Source organism: Globicephala melas, chromosome 5 (assembly GCF_963455315.2).
Source record: "Globicephala melas chromosome 5, mGloMel1.2, whole genome shotgun sequence".
Lineage (NCBI taxonomy): Eukaryota > Metazoa > Chordata > Mammalia > Artiodactyla > Delphinidae > Globicephala > Globicephala melas.
Window position 1 is genome coordinate 33,056,062 of NC_083318.1, and position 26,015 is coordinate 33,082,076.

At 34.5% G+C, this 26,015-nt stretch overlaps 1 protein-coding gene across 1 annotated transcript in view; it reads right to left on the minus strand.

The window, feature by feature from the left end:
- Nucleotides 1–195: 195 nt before the first annotated feature.
- AIMP1 (aminoacyl tRNA synthetase complex interacting multifunctional protein 1) overlaps nucleotides 196–26,015 on the minus strand; it is a 40,597-nt gene continuing 14,777 nt past the window's right edge. Inside the window, exons 2-7 of the mRNA XM_030864120.3 lie at nucleotides 25,384–25,517; nucleotides 23,255–23,368; nucleotides 20,233–20,400; nucleotides 14,330–14,541; nucleotides 11,232–11,400; nucleotides 196–1,738 (exon numbers count right to left, since the gene is read on the minus strand). Of these exons, the coding sequence (XP_030719980.1) occupies nucleotides 1,572–1,738; nucleotides 11,232–11,400; nucleotides 14,330–14,541; nucleotides 20,233–20,400; nucleotides 23,255–23,368; nucleotides 25,384–25,517 (964 nt within the window). The 3' untranslated portion in view covers nucleotides 196–1,571. The remainder of the gene's footprint in view (nucleotides 1,739–11,231; nucleotides 11,401–14,329; nucleotides 14,542–20,232; nucleotides 20,401–23,254; nucleotides 23,369–25,383; nucleotides 25,518–26,015) is intronic.

The following is a 26,015-nucleotide window of genomic DNA, read 5'->3' on the forward strand; positions in this document are numbered from 1 at the left end:
CAAGTAAAACAGAATTAAGTTTTCTGTAAAAATAACGACTGAATGGGGCTAAGTGGATAACTTGATTGAGTAATGCTTTTATGTAACTTGAAAAACTGGGAATAAATAGTTCAACTATCTAAATAGTTGAAACATTCTTTAAATTATATTAGAATTATTTATAGAAATGTAATATAATTGGGCAAAATCAGAAAATACAGACTCACAAAAAGTCTTTATTCCCGAAAGAATAACATATCTCAAGTACAAAACTTTGGAAAGTCATTTGTGTTTAGTTATCAACAGATAGATATTAATGATGCTCTGTTAATATTCAGTTTTTCATAAAGCAGATAAAATTTCTATGATGATACCACATCTTGGCCTACCAGAGAACTCCACGGACTTAAATAAATGATACTTTTTATAACTTAGCATGTAGGGTTGTTTTAAAATTTTTTGTTTTGCCTCTCCTTCTTATTGTAGGCTATAAACAGCAACAGTGCTAGAATATTGGTATGTGTCATTTTTCTTTTAGAATAGATATTCCTACCTCCATAGATGCATTTCTTTTTTGGTATCTCAGTCATCATCTCAAGGCTGGTGAATCTGAAGCTCATAGTGCCTAAGTTAATTTTCATTGTTCCTACAATATCTGTAAGATGAGTGAAAATACGCATTTGACAACTTTATACATATGTATGTTAAATTTTTGGCTACAATTTCTTTTAATATATTGACAGTATGATAGTACATGAAAAAATAAAAGATATCAATCTTAAATGCTCTTCTAAAGATAAAAGCTATAAATAATCTTTTATTAGGTATCCAAAGAATCTTTGAAGTCACCTGGAATAAAAAAGTGGACTGTGTTTACAGTCAATTTATTGGGAACTACATTGGTAACACTTTGCAATGTGTTTATTCTTTAGAATTAGTCAAAATTTATTACTAATTATTTTGTTAAATTGGAAAGAATAAGTTCACTACAGAGTTGGAAGTTTCAGTCTTTTAAAAAAGTCACCTTAAGTATGTAAGTCGGGGTTACTTTGGCAAGCAACAGCAATAATTTTCAAATGCCATGTCTCCTAGCTTTCACATTGTTCGGCTCTCTAGAATCAAGTTGGTCATTTTCAATACCATTACAATATAGATTAGTTAATAAGCCTGACAAAAATTCTAACTTTTCTTTTTAAAGAGGAGAGGGCGTTTATAATACAGATACTAAAAATACAAGGGTTTCAAATTGCATGCAACATGTGCCTACAAAGAAACTAAATGTTAATCTAGTTCAAGTTACCTAAATGTATAAAGAAAAAGCAATGTGCTAGCCAACATCCTCACTAAAAAATAAATCATCATGAAACACAGGCAAATTCCTCCCTGTATCATAAAGGATCAAAAACCATAGGTAAAAATGTAGTGTTTCTCTAATTAACTGAAAACAATATATGCCAGGTAAAAGACTACTCAAGTCTAGAAGAGAAATAACACAAAAACGAGCCAGTTATATTTTAGGTACAAGTGACAAATATATTTCTTTTTATTGTTAAGTTTTCTCTAATGTATTTCAGTAACTGAAGTGTTTTATTTTATTTTATTCCACTGTTGGCCATAGTTTGAGCCCTACAGACTCCCTTCCCTTTCACCTCAAAGCGAGCTCCTTTGTATGTAGCCACACACTCATCATTAGTGTAAAGATCAGGCTGGATCTGCTCCCAAATCTTCTTCTTAGGATTCAGCTCCTTGTCAGGCTCTCCTGTTGGGGGAGGAAAAAAAATACATAGCTAACATATTAATAAACTGTCCATAGAGATTTCTAGTGAATTGTCTTGGATACAATTTCTGATCTTTAGATCGGATCAGGATTTAAACGTTTACTTTTTTAAAAAATTTTATTTATTTATTTTTGCTGTGTTGGGTCTTCGTTTCTGTGCGAGGGCTTTCTCTAGTTGTGGCAAGTGGGGGCCACTCTTCATTGCGGTGCGCGGGCCTCTCACTATCGCGGCCTCTCTTGTTGCGGAGCACAGGCTCCAGACGCGCAGGCTCAGTAGTTGTGGCTCACGGGCCTAGTTGCTCCGCGGCATGTGGGATCCTCCTAGACCAGGGCTCGAACCCGTGTCCCTTGCATTAGCAGGCAGATTCTCAACCACTGTGCCACCAGGGAAGCCCCCAAACGTTTACTTTTAACACTTATTTTATTTTTACGATGTCGGCAATTTATATTCTTGATTGGTAAAATATTTTATCATTTCCTTACAAATGTTAAAGATATTATTTTTTACTCTTACAATAAACAGTTTTCCAGGTAATATAGCTCAATGAATTGGAATGATTCATTCTAATTAGATTAGAATGAAATGATTAGAATGAAAATACAAATGATTAGAATGAAAATACAAGATATTCATTTTATCATTACATATAAAGAAAGATTTTGAACAGATGAGAGCATAATTTGATGTGTTATAATTTTACACATGGCAGAAGCAGCTTATGCTTTACTATTTGTTTCAACATAAAAAATAAATGACTAGATCGCTGCTATAGTACTTAAAGATTTCTTACAATACTGGAGAATGGCTTAAATGTTGGGGTTATCTAGCTAAATATAATAACTACTCTGGGTTTCATCTGCTGCCCATTCCACTTGGTGAGATGGAAAGAGAAAGGAAGAAGAAGGAGACAGGACTAGCATTTTCTAACCACCAGGAATATATGTTGCTGCATGCAATTCACAGAAACACACTGACTCTAGTTTTAAATATAAAGAAACTGGGGCTCAGAGAAGATAAGCTGCTCAAAGTCACACAAGCAACAAGAAGAGTGAGATTTGACACCAAAACCCTTACTCTGTTAGTACAGCACCTTGCCTCCTAATAAATTATCCTCTGAAAAGAAACAAACAACACTTTTACACGTGGATAATATCCTATCCCCTCTCTTTACCGTAACTCACACTATAAAGTTCACAATCAAGAAGAGACAAACACATTGTAGAAGGTATCTGGTCTAGGCTTAAAAACTACCAATATACCAAGCGATCCCTCTATTTAATGGATGATGAGGAAGAAGAGAGTAAAGTTGAATGTAACATGATTTTAGTAGCTGAAGATGTTCAATAACTTTTGAAATGAAGAATCAGTTTAAGAAACAATGAAGAGAAGTAACAAATCCCTTAAGTGTTAGTTTCAAACGGAAAATGATTTCCCTGGAGGAAACAACAAAAATACTGCTTAAGTATAACTAAGTAATAATAGAAATATAACTTTCTAGATCTTTTTATTAGGTCTTCAGCAACTAATTAGCTCCCTGAAACTGGCAAAAATATAGAAAACTGTCCTCTGATATGTAGCTTTTCAGAGATGACAGAATAGCTAATTGAATAATGTATCTACAGTAGAAGAACAGGCAGTGAAACTAAAAGTGAAGAGACTGTCTAGTATAAAAGATAAGGATTTTTCTTACTCCTTTAAGAGCATCTGATTATTTGATTGGACAACAGAGAAACTAATAAACAGAATAGAAAAAATTCCAATATATAAAGTATCTATAAAATTTCTGGTTTATTTTTCACCAAACCATTGGTTAGTCTAAGAGCATAATCGTACTTTGTTTATACACAGATCATGTGGGGAAGTGGGCATTCCAGAATTCTGTAAAAGCTGAGACCAGACACACTGTTCAGGGGGGCCTGAGTACTAACTCTGGATCCCCTCACCTTGAACCCCAAAAAAGATATTCCCAAACTGATAATGAATTCAAGAAGCAGATTGTCTCAGGTTTGTGTAAAAGCTTCTTATCAAGACCATAGATTGTGTGGGTAAATTTTTGCTGAATGCAGACATAAGCCCCAAGTACAACAAGCTGTGGTGCAGCACAAACTTAAGCTTGTCAGATCTAGGAAGTCACTGATACGTACAGAAAATAATCATCATTATAATACATAACACTACACTTACATAGTGCTCACTATGTGCCAGTCACTGCACTATGTGCTTTACATATATTTACTCATTTAATCCTCTCAGTATACTAAATAAATACTATTAATTACCCCCGCTTTACAGATGAGGAAATAGAGGCACAAAAGTAATAGCTAAGAGCTTAAAACACCAGGCAGGTAGCTAAGTGTTTCAAAAGATAAACCTCACAAAACTCACAAGAAATACATACCATTAAAAATCTTTTCTTGGGCTTCCCTGGTGGCGCAGTGGTTGAGAGTCCGCCTGCCGATGCGGGGACACAGGTTCGTGCCCCGGTCCGGGAAGATCCCACATGCTGCAGAGCGGCTAGGCCCGTGAGCCATGGCCGCTGAGCCTGCGCGTCCGGAGCCTGTGCTCCGCAACGGGAGAGGCCACAACAGAGGCCCGCGTACCGCAAAAAAAAAAAAAAAACAGCCTTTCTGACAGATGAAAAAGCTGAGGCTCAGAAAGGTTCCTAGGTCACCCAGCACTTGCAGAACAAGATCTGAAGGTTTTAAACTTCTTACATAAGACTGTAATAATTTTCAAGGGATAAAGATTTTAACTAAAAATGAACTAGAAACTATGAGAAGAACCTTCAACTCTTGATTGTTGCTTTTAACACATCAGGCTCAATACCTGAACATTCCAAATGTGGCTGTAAGACTTTAACGAGTCAGTAAACGAAATAATGATTCAGACAACTAAAATTTTGAGACTGTAATTAAAACTTGCCAAATTATGATCACTGAATATAAATCAGAGCTGAAAAGTCTTGGATGGAGTGTTAACCTTGTAGTTTATTCATGTTTCTCAATAATACACTATTTGGTAAGGTATAAAGCAAGTTTAAAAGGAAAGTTTAAATCACCTCCCACAAAAAAGCATACCTAATATCTTAAACAATTTTAAAAAATGAACTCTATTTCCAGAGAAGCCTTTCATCATTCCTCTGTGTTATATCCTTCTTCTAAATCTTATTTTCCTAATTTCCCCCCCCCTTTCTTTTTTTGGCATGGCTATCCAAACAAAGTGATGAGATCAATAAAAGTTCTTAAAGCTGAAAACTGTAGAGTCTCTGTAATTGCTAAACACATGCCAATAATCACCATGTGGAAATGGTTACACGTATTGTAAGAGAACTAATCATTCAGAGATTACTTTAAGATAACTCAATCTAAACAAAACACATAGGCAACATGAACTAGTTCAGAAAGGAGTCTGTACAGATGTAAAAAGCTGTGACTACCATCTCAGCATTTAAAAACTACAAAAAGCTATAAACATAAATTCCAGAATCATCAGCTTCCGGGATATCTGTCAGGACCATGAAAAGCTTAGCACCAACTTAATTATTTTGTTTCATTAATTCAGTTTTTGAACTATAATAATTGTAACTATCACCTTTTGTGATGCAAAGACTAAAGTATAACTTTGCAAATAGGGGTCAATTAATTTTACAGAGCTAATCAACAGAGAAAAGTGGTTTGTTGATTTGATAGGAATGATCTTGGAAATAATGAAGATGGATCCTCAGGTCTGTTCTTCAAATACTGGAAAGTTTTGGGAGTTCTTTAAAACATGTTTTACTAGTATGTTTCTTTCTATTTATTCATTAACCAACTTACTGACCTCCTACTCTATGCCTGACATTTTTCTGGATGCTAGGAATATAGTAGTGAATAATAACAACAACAAAAATCTTGATTTCATGATGCTTACATTTCCATGTGGGCAGATAATATAATGTACAGTATATCTGATGATAAGTGTTATGGAGAAAAATAAAACAAGTAAGGAGACATTTGAAAGATATGAATAAGATGAGGGACCAAGCCGTATAGCTACCTGGAGAAAGAGCCAGTGGCTCAACTAGGGTGATTGAGGAGGAGCTGAAGTACATGAGGTTAATGAAGTAATGAGAGGCCACTGTAAGGACCTGTATCTGTATTCTGGGTCAAATGGAAAGCTTTTTAATAGTTTTTTGCCGAGGACTAACATATCTGACCTACATCACTCTGTAGGCTATAACTGAAAACAGACGGAAGAAGGGCAAGGGCAAAAGCAAAGTGATCAGTTAGAAAACTTTTGCAGTTACCCGGATAAGAGATGTTGGTGTCAGGACCAAAGTGGTAGAGGTAGAGATGATGAGAATCACTCTAGATATGTTCAGAAGGTACAGCCACTAGGATTTTCTGAAGAAGATGTATGGAAAAGGGAAATCTAGGGAGAAGACTGGTATATACATTCTTCTCCCCTGGGACATGTTAGTGAAGAAATCTCGTAGATAGCTGGACAAGTGACTGAATAAAATAGCCAAAGGAATGAACATGGAAAGAAAAAGAGGCCAAGCATGGAAAAAGAGAAGAAAGAGGTCAAGGATCAAGGTCTGAAGGTACTCCAATTAAGAGGTCAGGGAGGTGAGGAAGAAATCAGCAAAGGAGATAAGCAGAGCAGCCAATGAAGCATGAGGACCACCATGCAAGTGTGGTGTCAGAAGCCAAGTTAAAGTTAATTAAGAAAAGGACTGAGAACTAACTAGCCATGGATTTAGCTACAGGGAGTAAATTGGTGATCTTGACCAGAGCAATTCTGGTGGAACAGTGGAGAGAGAAGCCTGATTGAAATAGGTTTTAAGGAAGAGAATCAAATATAGACAGGCTTTTTTTTTAATTTAAAAAAAGTATATTAGTTTCAGGTGTACAACACAGTGATTACATATTTTTATACATTATGAAATGACCACTGCAATAAGATCATTTACTGTCTGTCACCATACAAAGTTGTTACAATATTATTGACTGTACTCCCTATGTATACATTACATCCCCATGACTTACTTATTTTATAGCCGGAAGTTTGTACCTCTTAATCTCCTTCACCTATTTCATCCGTCCCCCCACCCTCCTCCCCTCTAGCAGCTATCAGTTTGTTCTCTGTATCTATGAATCTCTGTTTTGTTTTGTTTGCTGTGGTTTCAGATTCCACATATAATTGAAATCATATGGTATTTGTCTTTCTCTGACTTATTTCACTAATAAGCATAATACCCTAAAAGTCCACAAAGATTTCATTCTTTTTAATGGTTGAGTAATATTCCATTGTGTATGTGTGTGCGGGCATACGTGCACGTGCGCACACACTCACACCACACACAGACACCACATCTTCTTTATCCATTTATTTATCGATGGGCACTTGGGCTGCTTCCATATCTTGGCTATTGTAAATACTGCTACAATGAACACAGGGGTGTTTTCCAAGTTAGTGTTTTTATTTTTTTCAGATAAATAACCAGAAGTGAAATTTCTGGACCATATGGTAATTCCACCTTTAGTTTTTTGAGGAACCTCCATACTGTTTTCCATAGTGGCTGCAACAATTTACATTCCCACCAACAGTGTAGAAAGGTTCCCTTTTCTCTACATCCTTGCCCCATTTACAACTGCATCAAAAAGAATAAAATATCTAGGACTAAATTTAACCAAGGAGTAGAAACACCTGACTCTGAAAACTCTTTGTCACTGAGGAAAGAAACTGAAGATGACACAAATAAATGGAAAGTTATACTGTGCTCACGGATTGGAAGAATCAATGTTGCTAAAAGGTCCATACTACCCTAAGCAATCTATGGATTCAATGCAATCTCTGTCAAAATACCTGCAGCATTTTTCATAGAAGTAGAACAAATAATCCTAAAATGTGTATGGAAACACAAAAGACCTCGAATAGCCAAAGCTATTTTGAGAAAGAACAAGGAGGGGTCACACCTGAAAATACACCGAACTTGAAACTACATTACAAAGCTGTAGTAATCAAAACAGGATGGTACTGCCACAAAAACAGACACGTAGATGAATAGAAAAGAATTGAGAGCCCAGAAATAAACTGACACTCATAGCATCAATTTATCTATAACAAAAGAGGCAAGAATATACAATGGGGAAGAGACAGTCTCTTCTATAAATGGTGTTGGGAAAACTGGACAGCTACATGTAAAAGAATCAAACTTGACCACTTTCTTACACTATATACAATAATAAACTCAAAATGGATTAAAGACTTAAATGTAAGTCCTGAAACCATAAAACACCTAGAAGAAAACACAGGCAGTAAACTCTTTGAGGTCAGTCTTAGCAATAGTTTTTTGAATGTCTGTCCTCAGGCAAGGGCAACAAAAGCAAAGACAAACAAATGGGACTACATCAAACTAAAAAGTTTTTGCACAGCAAAGTAAACCATCAACAAAACAAAAAGGCAACCAACTGAATGAGAGATGTTTGCAAACTTACTGATAAGGGGCTGATATCCAAAATATATAAAAAACTCAAATCACTCAATACCAAAAAAAACCCTATTTATTTTTAAAGAATAAGTGGGTCCATAAGCTAAAGACCTTCACATATCATACATGCTTTGAGATTAACCATAAACTCATATTTACTAATAAGACTCAATATCAACAGAAATAAGCATGATCTTAGAAGTTAGAAGTCTGAATGCAAATTCTCATTTATTATTAGACCAAAACCAGTGCATTCTTAAAAAAAAAAAAAAAGATATCAATGCCTTTATCTCGTAATATTGTTTTCAGTTGCTTGATGCTTTAGGGACCAGTTACCATATTTAAATACTAAAATTTATGGCTTCACACATTTAAGATTTTAAAAAGTAGCGGGGAGAGTTTTTAGCCAGTTATAAAAATATTATTTGGCATCTTCTAAACTCTATGGAAGTGATGCTTTTGTAGTTGGAGAAAATAGTTATTCAAAGCCAAATAGCAATTCAAAGGTTTGAGCCCCAGTTGCAATTTCTATACCACACTTAATATACATAACATAAAAGGTAAATCTCTAGACACTGAGCACATCAAGTGAACATCAAAATGTACCAGCAGACACCTTAAGCTTTAAAATGTAGAACATATGCTGAAAAATACAGTACTGATAAATCATGGCTCTCTCTGGGAAAAGGAAAACAAACAAACAAAAAATAAGACTAATGCTCTGTTGCATACATAGTATTAACTGTTATTTCCTTTTAGATTTACTGCTACAGAAGCAGTAAGCTATGTGGAAGCATAAGTAGGATAAGTACTAACAGACCTCATGTCCCCAAGTTTATCAATTATTCGATGCTGTTCAGCTTGGTTAAGCATTTTATAAGTTATAAGAGAATAATTCAAACAACCTCATAGGCTACTTTAATGTTAGGTTTTTCCCTTTCACTTTACAAATTTTTTTATATGTTAGCTACATATTCATGTGGTAAGGCACAAGGAGAAACTATGAATATGAAAGAAATATCAGACTTTGGAATGATGTAAACATAAACACACAAACAGCCAAACAGATTGGAAGATTCAAAAATATAGTAAAAGCAAGAAATCCACACTGGGCTATTAGCATCTCTAATGCTAAATCACTGAGTAACTTAAAAAAAAAAAATTTCAATATACGTTAACAGTAACATCCAGATAATAACTGATTCAAGTGCTGAAATATCTGTTAACTCTAAACTGATTCAAGTGCTGAAATATTTACCTGTTAATTCTATAAGATAAGGGAATGAAAGCTCTCATAGAAATAAAAGAACTATAAGCCTTTTCTAATGAAATAGCCCATATGAATTCACAGCAAGCAACAATCAACAAAAATGCTGACAGTATTAGAGATTCAGGCACATCTACTGTTTGATCCTTCTACAAACTCTGTATAACCTTAAGCAAGTAACTTAAGTATTATTGGGTCTCAGTTTCCAAATTTGTAAAATAGTGGGTTAAAGTAGATGATTTCTTCCAGTTCTAAACATCTGACTCTACAATTTATATCAAAAAATAAAACTTAAAATGTATTCATCTTAAATATTTAAATAAAAAGGAAGGCAAATTTTAATCTGAAAGGGTAAACCAAGATTTTTGTTTTTTTTCTTCAATGTGTGCTGAATCTTAAAAGAAAAAGTTTGCTTCTATTTTCATTCCATTCCAATTTGGTGAAATAGAATTTCAGGTTTGTCAGGTATACACATGACGGCCTACCCAAAAGCATGAGGTTTGACGAAGTGTTCTGATACCCTGGTAAGTAGAGTGGTGATCGTGTGCTCCTAGAACCAAAAGCTATTATGCTGCTTTGAGAAATGACTGAGACTGGGATTTTCCCAAAACCTGCTTTACCAAAAAAAGTTCTCAGAGCACAGACCATCATGATCTTCAATCTACCAAGGTTCAAGACATACACATGGATTCAAAGTCACACATACTTGTTAAACAACCCCATGTTTTTTAGATTAGTATACTTTTTATTAGGAGTTGGGAGCTGAGTTTCATGGGAATTACCCATGCTTTCATCCATTTTTAAAAATCTTATCATTCCAATGTTAAAATTCTTCGTGTCTTAATATATCATCAAACACAGTTAACATAGGATTAAAAAAATAGGCCTAATAATCCTATCAGCCTTGCTATTCCATTAAAACTCATTTGTTTTCATAAATACATCTCCAAATAAATTTTGACTTTTAAACCTAATTCTACTTGTTATCCTAATTTACTTCTGCTTTTCCTTACTCTAGGCAAATGAACATCCTCTGTAAATACAGTCTTTTAATTTCTAACTGTTTTTCCTCTTATGAGGTCTTCAACTTTTATGAAAGAAATATTTATTCTACATCTGCCAAGCATCCTTTCTTTACTGCTTCAAAGACCTATTTGAAGAAATGTTCTCATGCATTATGAAGTTTCATCCATCTCAGGAGCATTTTACTACAGAAAAGTAGCAATATGAAATGAACTTTCCTCTTAGATTATTAAAATAAATATGAATTTCTACTTAAGAGTTTTCCTCTAAATCCTCAAGTCTAGTAAAAGCATATGCAAGTATATTACTAGACCGACTTGGAGAATTATGCATTTCCCCCTCCCTCTTCATCTCTTCATCTTTCTGTGTTGCATTCTGAGATAATCTACAGCTTAAATGATTTTGTAGCACATTAACTGGTTCTCTATTCTTATGACACTTCTGCTATGGAGGTATCAAAATTAGTATTTCACTTAGGGTAAAATCTCTCTGGTGTTTTATGAAATTTGAGTGTTCATGGGAACGGAATAGTTAGACAGTTGTGCCATCTTGAGTCGATCTCAATAAACTCAATAATATCACTAATAATGATCATCTAATGTAAAGTCTTACAAGTCATTTACAGGATTGACTTTAAATTTAAACATTCCAAGCATAGCTTTGAGAACAATGATTCCCAAACTATTTTAAATAATGACTAACAAATACTTACCAGGGAAAGCATCAAAGGTAATTCTGTCTCCAGGAACAGACCCATTAGGAGGTGCCAAGATTTCAACTTTGTCTGGTGAACTAGCACACATCACCATTGCCTGAGATACTACTCCCCTCATCTTTGCAGGTTTCAGGTTACAAAGTAAAATCACCATCCGATTTTGCATCTGTGTGAAATATAAATTGGTGATTAAAGATGTCTAGAGATTTAGAATAATCTTATCTAGAATACATTAAGGTACACCTAATATGCTAAATATCAAATGTCCTATTTTTGTGGCTGTTTTTATCCTTATCTGTGTCCAAAATCTTTTATGTTGTTAAGAAGTCTTACATCAACATGAAAAAAAAATTCTACAAATTGACAATGCATTAGAGATCAAACAGCAGAGGCAATAATAGGCATTAGAGATCAAACAGCAGAGGCAATAATATTTCACTTAAATATAAATAAAGAAATGGCTGAGTGAAACAGATTTGGTTTTGAATTTAATCTGCCATGTACTAGCAATGAGGCTGTATAAAGTTGATCTCCCTGTTTCCTCACAAAAGGAGGGAAATGATATTAAAGACTTGTCACAAGGATTAAATCACAACATGTAAATAAGTATTTAGCTTATCATTAGCACTAAAATAAATGCACATTTTTTCTCCTATATGTTTGATCATTTCCAATACTATGCAAGGTTCATTTCCTAAGTTAAAAAATACTGATCATTTAACAATTCAAGCATTGTGCACACTACAATGAACAATTATGGCTATTTCTATAATTTGTTAAAGAAGTACATAAAAATTTCTGTAAACTTCAAATTTACTACCAAATTCTATGATTAAAAAAAATTAGCCTAAGGCTCAAATTTAAAAGGCCCCCATTTTGGAGGTCTTCATGAATTCTTATTGTCTTCAAACAAATAACTGTAAAATGCCACATATATGGGAACTTCAAAAGAAAAGTTATAGCAAATATGTATAAGAAAAACAACAGGGTTAGCTAGATGCAATCTGTTAAGAATCAGATGAGAGCTGTGGACCTTTACCTTAGAAAAATAAACAAATGCACAAAATTTGGTATGCAGTTTTGGGGAGCTAAGTGCTATTACCTTATAGACTGCTTACTAGTACTGACTTGTTGGGTTAGATACAGATGTGTACATAAATAGCTTTGCTTATGGCTGTGAATGATAGCTTCTGGAAGAGAAGAAAAAGTCTGTAACTTATGAGAACAAAAACGTTGAAGCCCCAAGGAGGAGGAGTTTTTCCAATTTGAGCTGGCTCAAGATCAGTTGGTTCTTTTCTCCAGGGCTCCTTATGAACCTAACTTCATAAGTAGTTATAAAGGAGCCCTGGTCCTATACAAAACGGATGTTAAAAAGAAAAAGCACACACATGTGCCAAGTCTATCTTTTTTTCACAGATAAGAGAAATTTCTTCACTGATCTCCTTAATTCCATCTTTCTCCCCTCCACAAAGCAACCGGATGATACTACTAATATGTGACACAGAGCATATTACCCCTTAGCTCAAAAATCCTCCAATGGCTTTCATCTCACTCAGAATAAAAGCCCACGTTTTTACAATGATCTCTAATACCCTATATCATTTGGCATCTTCATCTCTGATTTCATCTCCCATGACATTTCCCCTTATTTAGTCTGCTACAGTGACACTGGCCTCCTGCTGTTCTTTGAACATCCCAGGAATACTTCTGACTCAGGGCTGCCTGAAAATGCTCTCCCACCAGACAGAATGACTTGCTTTCTTCATTTTCTTAGACCTTTACTTAAATATCACTTTCTTTGGTCTTCCATGGCCACTTTATATAAATGACAACATCTTCCTAGTCTCAATACTTCCTAGATTCTTTCCCTACTTCATTTTTCTCCTGATATTTATCACCATTTAACACACTATATATTATGATTTTCTGACTCCCTCATAGGGATATAAGTTTCACAAAGGCAGGGCTTTTTGTTTTTTTAAGCAAATCTATCTATCTATCTATCTATCTATCTATCTATCTATCTATCTATCTATCTATCTTTCTATTTTAATTCACTTGCCTAGAATAGTTCCTGGCACAGTATAGGTGCTCAATAAATATTAGCATCTAGAAATAGGAATGAATAAATGTAGGAATTTATGCAAGTTCACAAAGCCAATAAGCAACAAAGTTGGCAAAGGACTGAGAGGCAGAACTATTTTAATGTTGAAGTCTATGGTCTTTGCAATATCTCAAGCCCTATGGGGCAGAGGAGATAGGTAAATGATGCAAATTACTACAGAAGATGTCTAGAAAGAGCAAATTGAAAACTATTACTGTCTTTGATTCGTTCCATGGTCATTGGAAATATAGATACATTTAAATATCTAAATAATAAAATACAAAACATCAATTTCTTTTTGCGGTACGCAGGCCTCTCACTGTTGTGGCCTCTCCTGTTGCGGAGCACAGGCTCCAGACACGCAGGCTCAGCGGCCATGGCTCACGGGCCCAGCCGCTCCGCAACATGTGGGATCTTCCCAGACTGGGGCATGAACCCGTGTCCCCTGCATCGGCAGGCAGACTCTCAACCACTGTGCCACCAGGGAAGCCCCAAAACATCAAATTTTTAATGAATAAAGGAATACCATTAAAAATTGCAAGTTCAATCTTCATGATCCCCTCTCCTCTTTCGTCTTCAGGTATGAAAATATTTCTTGAGTTATAAAGAAATAAAACTTGCTTTCTTAATTTTAGATTGGTACTTTCTCAATTATATAACAATGATTTTAAAAATCAAGGAATAAAATTCCATGATGGAACAATGTTGTTAAATACCAAACTAAAAACATTTTTAAAAATTGAGAAAAAAAACCATATCATTTCTTCTTTCTATGTTCCTGAATTTGATCGTAATTTACAGATGTTTTGCAAGTTTTTGCTAGTTTTATGCACTTTTTGGTGGAATTCATTACATTCAAACCAATCAACTGAATTAATCAATACCGGCTCATGTTGTGCAGTATGATACAAAAATTAAATGAAAAAACATTAAGAAAGAGGGAATGAAGGTGAAATGTATATGTAGAAATAATTTTAGCTATACAGATTACCTGTTCAAGAGGAACATGATTCACCAGGCCACTGACAACTGTTCTTAAGGCTGTTTCTCCAACATCTACCTCTTCTACATACAAAGAATCTGCATCAGGGTGTTTTCTGGCAGTGATGATACAACCAATTCGAAGATCCAGACGGGATACATCAATAGGCTTAGAGTCAGCACTTCCTCCTGCTGGTTGTTGTTTTTTCTCCTTTTTCTCTCCTAAAAATATTTATAAATGGATAAACATCAGAAGTAAAAATACACTATGAGGGCTTCCCTGGTGGTGCAGTGGTTGAGAGTCCGCCTGCCGATGAGGGGACACGGGTTCGTGCCCCAGTCCGGGAAGATCCCACATGCTGGGGAGCGGCTGGGCCCGTGAGCCATGGCCACTAAGCCTGCGCGTCTGGAGCCTGTGCTCCGCAATGGGAGAGGCCACAACAGTGAGAGGCCCGTGTACCGAAAAAAAAAAAACCAAAAAACCAAACAAACAAAAAAAACACTATGAAAATCTCTATAGCATTGATGCTGTTGAGCTTAAAAGAAAAAAAAAAAAATGAGTGTTTATCTCCTATCTTCATTTAAATAACAAAGGAAAGAATTACTCATGTCACAATATTTGAACCCTTTTTAAGCAATTTCTCTGTTGAATTAACTGTCTATATCTCTAGTTAAAGACACAGAGTAGATGTTGGTAATCTATAGCTCAAGGGCAAATCCAGCCCACTACCTGTCAAAAAGTTTTATTAGAACAAAATCATGTTCATTAATTTACATGTTGTCTATGGATACTTTGGTACTACGGCAGAGTGTAGTAGTTGTAACAGAGACTTTATGGCCAGCAAATAACCTTTTAAAGAGAAAATTTGCCTTTCCCTGAAACAGAAGTGTAGAAAATCCTTTAAGATTTAAGATTTACTGTGACTCTAGAGAGTCACATTTTATTCTGATTATGTTTATAAAATTCTACTTTTATTTATATGCTGATAATATAACTCTTATTAGCATAAGATTACTTTAGCCATTGAGTCAAAATGCAACCTGTATAGAGTTCATATTCCTAAAGTTTACATTTAGCCTCTCTGGCAGAAAAAAAATGTAAAACAAAACAAAAACTTATTTACCTCCCAATCTTAAGAGATAAGTTATTATGGCTTGAAACATTGTTTTGTTTGTTTTTTGTTTGTTTGTTTTTTGTAGTACGGGCCTCTCACTGTTGTGGCCTTTCCCATTGCGGAGCACAGGCTCCTGACGCGCAGGCTCAGCGGCCATGGCTCACGGGCCCAGCCGCTCTGCGGCAGGTGGGATCTTCCTGGACCGGGTCACAAACCCATGTCCCCTGCATCGGCAGGCGGACTCTCAACCACTGCGCCACCAGGGAAGCCCGAAAACATTGTTTCTTAACTATTTCTTTGTTTTATCTTTGAACAAATATTTACTCAGATCTACGGCACTGAAAAAAGTAAGATGAGTGGCACATGCTAGCTAAGCACTAAAAATCTCTTTTAAGAAAGACAGATGTATACAGTGAACATGTGATAAATATTACATACACAAAGAAATATAGAAGCACAGAGAAGAATAATTCTGCCTGGAGTAGAATAGATGATTTTGTGTAAAAAGCATTCACAATTTACACAAAGATAGTCTATAAAAAAGAAGGTAGAGCTAGTTTAAAATAATGGACAATTTTTACTTTCATTAGCAAATTTTTAAAAAATACTATTTTCCATGTAACATATTAGCAAAGATTTTTTTAAAGAGTAAAAGCCCAAATGATATAGAAATATATATATAAAATTACTACAAAAATCTTAATAGTAGTTATCTTTGAGTGATAAACTATACATTTATTTTAAAATACTACATACATACTACTATAACAGCATAATATAGCTATTTTCATATACATTTTTAAACTTTACTCTCTAGGCATTTGAAATACCTTTATAAGGAATCCACATTCCAGAGGTGATTGCAAATATCAAAATCTATACCAAGAACTTTGTTAGTCATCTTAAGGGATTTTAGAAATGTTTCATTAACAAATGAGTGATGCTTATAAGTGGCAGTATAGAAAGACTGTATGGGTGCCACAACCCTTGTGTGAGCAGAATTTTGGAATCTGGCAATCTTAGCAGCCAAACACCAATGGAACAGCCTTCTAATCCAGCACTGTCCAATATAGTAGTTGCCAACCCTACAGAGCTATTAACATTTAAATTTAAAATAATTAAAAATTCAGTTCTTTAGTCATACTAGACACATTTCAAATAGCTGCATGTGGTTATTGTCTACTGTGTTGGATAATGCAGCTATACAGAACAGGAAGTTCTATTGAACAGAGGCATTCTAGACCTAGATCTCCATTTGGTTTTGTGTGCTCCCTCCTCCTCCAAAGGAAGACTTTGTTGTCTCATTTGACTAGAAGGTTGGCTGACCCTGCAGCCACTGTAACGCATCCTCTTTGAGGATGGACTTCACCAAACTTATAAGAACAGGCTGGATGACTGTTCTGTGCCTACTTAATAAAATTCATAAAGTGAAAGAATTGGTCTGAACTGCTTTCTTTGTAACCATACCACCTAGTGGTGAAGTTATGTAGGAGAGGATGTACAGCCACTAACTACTTCTAACAGAGGCTATTGATGCTTACTAAAAGAACTCAGAAGTGCTAAAATGGCTTAGGTTAGCTCACAGATCCCTGAGCCATTTTATATTTTCCAAAAAAATTTTAACTAAGTTTAAATACTATGAGAGGCATGTATAATGAATTATAAAAGCACATTTTTAGACATACCTGGGGAAACGAAATCCAGAAAGGAATAAAGGAAAGTTAAATAAAAAAAGGAGTCAGATTTATGATTAGAAAAATAGCTTTAGCAGCAATGGAAGGACAGACTAGAAAAAATGAGGCTTGAACATTAATTTAGATGAGATCATGAGAACCTGAACTACCTGGTAGCACCTAACAAAACGGAGGAACAGAGCTGCGCTCCAGATACGTTGTGGTGGTAGGAATTACAGGCATACCTGATTTTATTGTGCTTCCCTTTACTGCACTTTGCAGATACTGCATTATTTACAAATTGAAGGTTTGTGGCAACCCTGCATCAAGCGTCTCTTGGCCCCATTCTTCCAACAGTATTTGCTCACTTTGTGTCTTTGTGTCACATTTTGGTAATCCTCACAGTATTTCAAACTTTTTCCTTATTACTATATTTGTTATGGTGATCTGTGGCTGTGATCTTTGATGTCACTACTGTAATTGTTTGGGGGTACCACAAGCCATGTCCATATAAAATGCTGAACTTAATAAATGTTGTGTGTGTTCTGACTGTCCACCAACAAGCCAACCCGTCTCTCTCCCTCTCCTCGGGCCTCCCTACTCCCTGAAACACAATATTGAAATTAAGCCAATTAATTACCCTACAATGGTCTCTAAGTGTACAAGTGAAAGGAATAGTCACACATTCTTCACGTTCAAAAGCTAGAAATGAGTAAGCTTAGTGAGGAAGGCATGTCAAAACCCAAGATAGGCCCAAAGCTGGATCTCTTCTGCCAAACAGCCAAGTTGTGAATGCAAAGAAGTTGAAGAAAACTAAAAGTGCTACTCCAGTGAAGACATGAATGATAAGAAAGCAAAACAGCCTTATTGTTAATATGGAGAAGTTTTAGTGGCCTGGATAGAAGAGCACACCAGCCATAACATTCCCTTAAGCCAAAGCCTAACCCAGAGCAAAGCCCTCTCTTCAATTCTGTAAAGGCTGAGAGAGATGAGAAATCTGCAAAAAGAAAAGTTTAAAGCTAGCAGTGCTTAGTTCATCAGCTTTAAGGAGAGAAGTTATCTCCATAACATAAAAATTCAAGGTGAAGCAGCAAGTGCTGATGTAGAAGCTACAGCAAGTTATCCAGAAGATCTAGCTAAGATAATTAATGAAGTGGCCACACTAGACAACAAATTTTCAATGCAGATGAAACAGCCTTCTATTTGTAGGAAGATGCCATCTAGGACTTTCACAGCAAGAGAGGAGAAGTCAATGCCTGGCTTCAAAGGACAAGCTGACTCCCTTGTTAGGGGCCAATGTAGCTGGTGACTTGAAGTTGAAGCCAATGCTCACTTACCATTCTGAAAATCCTAGGGCCTTTAAGAATGATGCTAAATCTATTCTGTTTGTGCTCTATAAATGGAACAACAAAGCCTGGATGACAGTGTGTCTGTTTACAACATGGTTTACAAAATATTTTAAGCCCACTGTTGTGACTTTCAGCTCACAACAATGATTCCTTGCAAGATGTTACTGCTCACTGACAATGCACCTGGTCACCCAAGAGCTCTCATAAAGATGTACAATGAGATTAAGGTTGTTTTCACACCTGTTAACACAACATCCATGCTATATGGATAGCCCATAGCCCATGGATCAAGAAGTTTGACTTGCAAGTCTTATTCTTTAAGAAATATATTTTTTAAAGCTATAGCTGCCATACATAGTGATTCCTCTGATGGATTTAAGCAAACTAAATTGAAAACCTTCTGGAAAGGACTCACCATTCTAGATGCCATTAAGAATATTTGTGATTCATGGAAAGAGGTCAAATATCAACAGTAACAGGAGTCTGGAAGAAGCTGATTCTAATCCTCATATATAACTTGTGGGGTTCAAGATTTCAGTGGAGGAAGGAACTGCAGATGTGGTGGAAATAGCAAGAGAATTAGAAGTGGAGCTTGAAGATGTGACTAAATTGCTGCAATCTCATGATAAAATTTTAATGGATAAGGAGTTGCTTCTAATGGATGAGCAAAGAAAGTGGTTTCTTGATATGAAATCAACTCCTGGTGAAGATGCTGGGAAGACTGTTGAGGATAACAAAGGATTTAGAATATTACATAAACTTAGTTGATAAAGCAATGGCAAGGTTTGAGAAGACTGACTCCAATTTGGAAAGAAATTCTACTGTGGGTAAAATGCTATCAAACAGCATGTGTGCTACAGAGAAATAGTTTGTGAGAGAAAGATTCAATCAGTACAGCAAACTTCACTGTTGTCTTATTTTAAGAAACTGCCACAGGCCCCCACCCTTCAGAAATCATGAGCCTGATCAGTTAGCAGCCCTCAACATTGAGAAAAGACTCTCCCCAAGCAAAAAGATGATGACTTGCTGAAGGTTCAGATGATGGTTAGCATGTGTTAGCAATGAAGTATTTTTAATTAAGTTATATACACTATTTTTTTTAGACACACTGCTATTGAACATTTAACAGACTACAGTATAGTATAAACATAACTTTCATATGTACTAGGAAACCAAAAAATTCTTGTGACTTGCTTTCTTGTGATATTTGCTTTATTGCAGTGGCCTGGAACTGAACCTGCAATATCTCTGAGGTATGCTTGTATAGGTTTTGGTAGCCAATTAAATATGAAATTGAGGGACAGGGACAAGTTAAGCTTGACTCTAAGATTTCTACTCTAGTTGCCTAAGTGGACTGTGATATACTTTGCACTTCAGATCTTAATGGGTTCCTAAAACTTCAACACCCCCATGCTAGTTCAGAAATTCTGGTTTGACTGGAATATCCCTTTCGTATCTTCACAACTGGTTCTAAGCTAACTTTCTACCTGTGATTTCTCTGAAACTATCCCCTATATATACACCTAAATTCAGTCATACCAAACTACACATGGGCCTCTATACTTAATCTCTCCTTTTTTTTAGTTATGCTGGTCCCTCTACCTCAAATGCCACACTCTTATCCTGTCATCCTTTAGAGCCCAGGTTCCATTATCCTATTGTTCCTAACTTTAGTTCATAAAAGTCTGAACTTTCTTCTTGACACCATTATTATCAAAAATGCTGATATGTGATAAACGAGTCAAGTGCCAAATAACTTCAACTGTTCAAAAATACCTTTCTTTTCAATTTTCTCTTTCATCTTTTCTTCTTCTCCTCCTCCTCCTTTTATCTGCTCTTTGGCACCAGAAGATATGGCTGTTATTGGTATAGACTGTATCACATTTTCAGAAACCGCAGAATCAGCTTGCAGTGGAATACCAGATGGGAATGGTATCTGTTTTACTGAGAGAGAAAATGAAAATAATGTCGTTTATATTAAACAACAAACAAATGGAAAACTGTGAATAACAAATATGAACTCTTTATTTTTTTTAATTGAAATATAGTTGTACAATATTATGTTACAGGTGTACAATATAGTGATTCACAATTATTAAACGTTATACTCCATTTATAGTTATTATAAAATATTGCCTATATTCCCCATAATGTACAATATATCCTTGTACAAACAATAGTTTGTACCTCTTAATCCCCAACTCCTATATTGCCCCTCCCCCTTCCCCTCTCCTGAGTGGTAACCACTGGTTTGTTTTCTAAATCTGTGTCAGCTTCTTTTTTATTATATTCACTAGGTTGTTATAATTTTTAGATTCCTCCTATAAGTGATACAGTATTTGCCTTTTTCTGTCTGACTTATTTCACTCAGCATAATACCCTCTGAGTCCACACATGTTGCTGCAAATGGCAAAATTTCATGCTTTTTTATGGCTGAGCAGTACTCCACTGTGTTTGTATGTATATACTACATCTTCTTTATCCATTCATCTGTTGATGGACATTTAAGTTGCTTCCATATCTTGGCAATCGTAAACAATGCTGCTATGAACACTGGGGTGCATGTATCTTTTTGAATTAGTGTTTTTGGTTTTTTGGATATATAACTAGGAGTGGAATTGCTGGGTCATATGGTAGAACATGAACTCTTCTTAAAAAGGAAATTCAGTGTGTATGATTATCAAGTCTCTACTATCTGAGAATGTAGAAAGGCTACCAAGAAATTAAGTTTATTTTAACCATAAAAGAATAAATGCATTATTCTCCTTCAATCACTAATGATTAAACTGAGAAAATTTTAGATGGCAACAATGTAAGCTAGTATTTATTATAAACTTACTATGTCCCAGACACTTTTCAAAATGCTTTATCTGAATTAACTCTTGTAATTCTCATAAATACCCTAAGCAATAATTAATTAATAATTATTATTAATTATAATATATATTAATAATATATATAATATATATTATATTATATATATATTAATAATTATTATTAATTAATTAATAATTATTATTTCATATCCACGTTTACAGATGATCAAGCCGAGCCATACAGAAGTTAAGAAACTGGCCCATCACACACATAGTGAGTAAGGGAAGTAAGAATTTATACCCAGGTTGTCTATCTCCAGAGATTACACCCCCTCATGGTTTGGCAAGATGGCATGTTTTTCACTCAGGTTTTCTCTTAAGTTGAACAATCAACTGAAAAGATGTTTTAGTAACAATCATCAGAAGTAATGGAGAGATAGCAGCATTATTTGCCCATAATTCTGTTTCAAAAAACATTTTAAAGAAGTAAAGAAAATTGCTCCAGCAATGTTAAAAACATACTCACTGACTAGTGAACATGGAAGAATATAATCTTGTGAGGGATTTTGATGTGGCTTATATTCCAGCCAATATTCAAACCACTTTTCAGAGGTATTTTTAAGTTCTTTCAAGGCTTCTTTTAGTAATATGAAGCTCCATCTACCCCTATTTTATGTTTCAACAAGACAGAATTCAGTACTTTAATTCAAACTGTTTGTTTCAGCGTTTTATTAAGATCACAGCTTAAAAGTTTAATGTTTACAGGGAGATCTTCTAGAACTGGGAGAAATGAAAAGCAGTTTTACACTGCTAATATTTTACCGGTTTATTTAATTCTGCACATGTATTCCAAATCTCCTAATCTTGGAAAACATCAATTATTTTCAAGTGAAAATAATATTCTCTCCAGTTGATAGTTTTAAGCATACATTATTAGCTTTTTCCTCTTACTTTTATTTAGCTAGGGTAGAATGCATACTAGAGCATTCAGAATAACTTAGTGAGAGAATAAAGGTCAAAAGGGAGTAGTAAGACAGGGTTTCACTACACCTGGGCCTCCTTAATTCACCCAGGAAGGATTTTCTACAATATAATCAAATGTTTTTCCATGTGGTACTTTGAAATTATAATAGAACTATTCATACTATTAATGTCATTTTATAATAATGTGAATTTATCTAGAAACCTTTAAAATAATTCAATAAAAATTTTCATTTTTTTTTTCAACATAAATGTTGGAATGATAATTATATGCTGGCTTGGGTAACTTAAAAATAGTATTTGAGGGCTTCCCTGGTGGCGCAGTGGTTGAGAGTCCGCCTGCCGATGCAGGGGACACAGGTTCGTGCCCTGGTCTGGGAAGATCCCACATGCCGCAGAGCGGCTGGGCCCATGAGCCATGGCCGCTGAGCCTGCGCGTCCGGAGCCTGTGCTCCGCAACGGGAGAGGCCACAACAGTGAGAAGCCCGCGTACCGCAAAAAAAAAAAAAAAAAAAAAGTATTTGATTTCAGGCAAATGACTACACATCTCTAAGCTTCAATGTGTAAAACAAGGATATTTGTATATATGTAATTTTAAGGATAAAATATATAATGTATATGAAGCACTTGGCACATAGTGCCTGGCATAAAGCCAAACTTAGTAAATGTTAACTAAATATTATTATGGCTTATTTTCAACAACTATATAGTGACATAGTTGATGATGATCAAGGGAATAGTGATGATCAAGTTTAATAGGGAATAGTGATGATCACAGTACAGAGATTAGAAGTACAGCTTTCTGAACTCCAGCTTTGACACTTTTTGCATGATCTTAGGCAAGATCATTTATTTGCATTTTCTAAGTCTGTATTTTCTCTTCAGTATAAGAGGATAAATGCATGAATGCGTGAGTAGCCAAGCATAAAACCTAACTTAATAAACAATATAATAATTATTATTACGAATAAAAACAACCTATCATTTCTGTAATTAATCACCTCCATTTTGAATTTCTGCCTTAATTAGCTCTTGTTTCAATTCTTCAATTTCTTTCTTCAATTTAGCATTTTCAACTCGAAGTTTCTTCTCTTCTCTCAAAGTTGCCTGCAAAACTGGGATCAAGAACAACCAGTTAAGATACAGCTGTTTTCTAAAAGGTTTCTTATGGATACTACTTAAAAAAAGCATAGCCAGTTTAAACAAAGCTAGTAACCAAAAGTTTGGCCAGTTTCTTTATATCAGTTTAGTATTTATTAAAATAACATGATATTTAAAAGAGAGAGAAAAACGGGGAAAAAATCTGTGGAATAATAACAACATAAAAGGTTTTGTTTATCAATCATTTTCCTAGCTTTTATAAACATTCTTATGAACCTGGCTCAGAGTGTCAGTAACAGGTTAACTGTAAGAAAGAGAGACAAATATTAGACATATTAAACTTTTAAAAAAGTCTAAGATCTAATAATGATACCAAACAATAAAAAAATTTCTCATTTCTTCTTTTTTAGTGATTACCTTGTAAAAGGAACTGAATAATCTTTTACTCCTAATGTCTCAAAAGTTAAGCTGGTCAAACATTTAATGAATGAAATAACTTCAAAGATTTGCTCAACACATAATATTCGAGGTCAGCAATAAGGTATACAAAAATATAAAAGAAAAACAGTGATTCTTGGTGGGGTTGCTACTGCTCGCTAGGTGGGATTTTGAAAATCTGTGGGAGTATTTTTTGTTGTCACAAATAATGGGAGTCATTACTGGTATTTGTTAGGCAGGGGTCAGGGATGCCAAATGTCCTGAAATATGCTAGATATTCCAGTAAAATGAAGAACCGTCTTACATTCTGCAGGATTTTGCAGCGGCCCATTGTACATTTGTATAAGTGAAAATCCTGTTAATTATTTGAGCCTAGATCCTAATTACTTTTTATATATAAACATTCTTAAACATTTTCATTATACTCTGAATTTTCTAGGAATCAAGTACCACGTAAATCAAGAGTAGACTGTACTTTGTTTTGTTCAAGAGCTTTACATAAAGAATCATTCATCATTCTGAGTAAATCAACAACATGACTGAAAGCTGCTTTTGGTATCTGAGTTGTCTATACAAAGGCACACTACTGTATCAATCTGTATTATACCTGTTGCATTTTTGGTGACATCATGTATGTGAACCATGTAGCATGTGACCCTCTCATATGTCAGGCAGTATAGTCCTGCCTAAGTATTTACTTACTGAAATACACATTTTTATTATTACTACTATTCAAAAATTACTTCTTTTTTAATTCTCTTCTATATTACATATATCTCTAATCTCTTCATCTTACTAATGAAAATATTAAGAATTTTTAAAAATAAGAAAAATCCTTTTAAAATTTTAAGAAAAACAATAACAATGTTTATAAAACATTATAAAAATAATTAAAACAGTATTTAAAATTAAGAAAAAAATTGATAATGGGAAAAATTTTTAGAGAATGAATGTAGAATTCTATAAGCCATTCAGTTTTATGTAGCAAAGAAAAGCATTTATTTCTATAAGTGATGGTAAACATTCTGGTATTTTCATAACATTAACATTGGCTATTGAGAAATAAAATATACTTAAACAAACAAAACAGAAAACAACCTAAATTTTAAAAGCAGAAATTCAGATTTGATATTTTTTGTATGCACCATAGCAATTTCCATGTAAAACTTAAGCACTGGAAAAAATGTGAAAATCATTTCAGAAAATACCCTAGCAGAGAGTAATGTGAAAGTATACATTTTCTTCTATACAAGGTTAGAGGAGATATTTGAGTTCATGTTTGACTCCACTCAATTTTATTCATTTTTAATCTCTAATTCTATACCAACTTATTTTAAGTATTTTCTTTTATCAGTCTTAAAATAATGTTGTTTCTCTAAATATCACATATTCACTATACACCAATTCTAGCTTATCTTAACCCTATATTATTTCACTCATAATTGTAATATTAAAGGAATATAGAACTCATCATCAAGTTTGTGAAGCAATAATATATGTGGTAAACATATATATATTTTTTTGCTATGTCAATATATGAATTCATTTTAAGTTATCTCCCTAGAAAATTTAAATTTTCAAATTTCCTTACTTGCTTTCTCCTTAAGAAGAGCAACTTGCTGCTTAAGATATTCAATAATTTGATCTGCCTCGGCACCCTTCTGTTCCAGTCTCTTGAGAACGGCATCACTGGTTGCCATTTTTGCCAAGAAACAGCAGAAAATCCTAAGTGAAAAAATGGAAGTGATACATTATACTGTAGAATGAATAAATTTATTGTACAGGACACCATGAACAAGCAGTATGAGACGAAAAACATTTTCTACCATAACAGAACGATGTTAGAAAAATACTCTTCCTCTGAAGAGCAACAAACCAAACAAGAGGCAGAAATGTTAATAGATTAATTCCTCATTCTGTTTGGAAAAGAAAATCAATTTTTTCCTAAAAGCATGAAAACATGCTATTTAATCATATTTTAGGTTGGAAAGTTTTTAAAAAAAGCTTTAAAATACTACAGAATACTATGACATAAGATAGGAACACTAAGGGACAGACTAACAACAACCTTAACTAAGGGATAACTGAGTACCACACCTGAGTTGCAAAGTAAAGACAATTGCTGAATTCCTTCTTTGTATGTTTCTTTCATATATTGGATATTTCTACTGTTTATTTAATTATGCACAAACTTACAAGTAAGGAAGAACATGTAAACTAGAA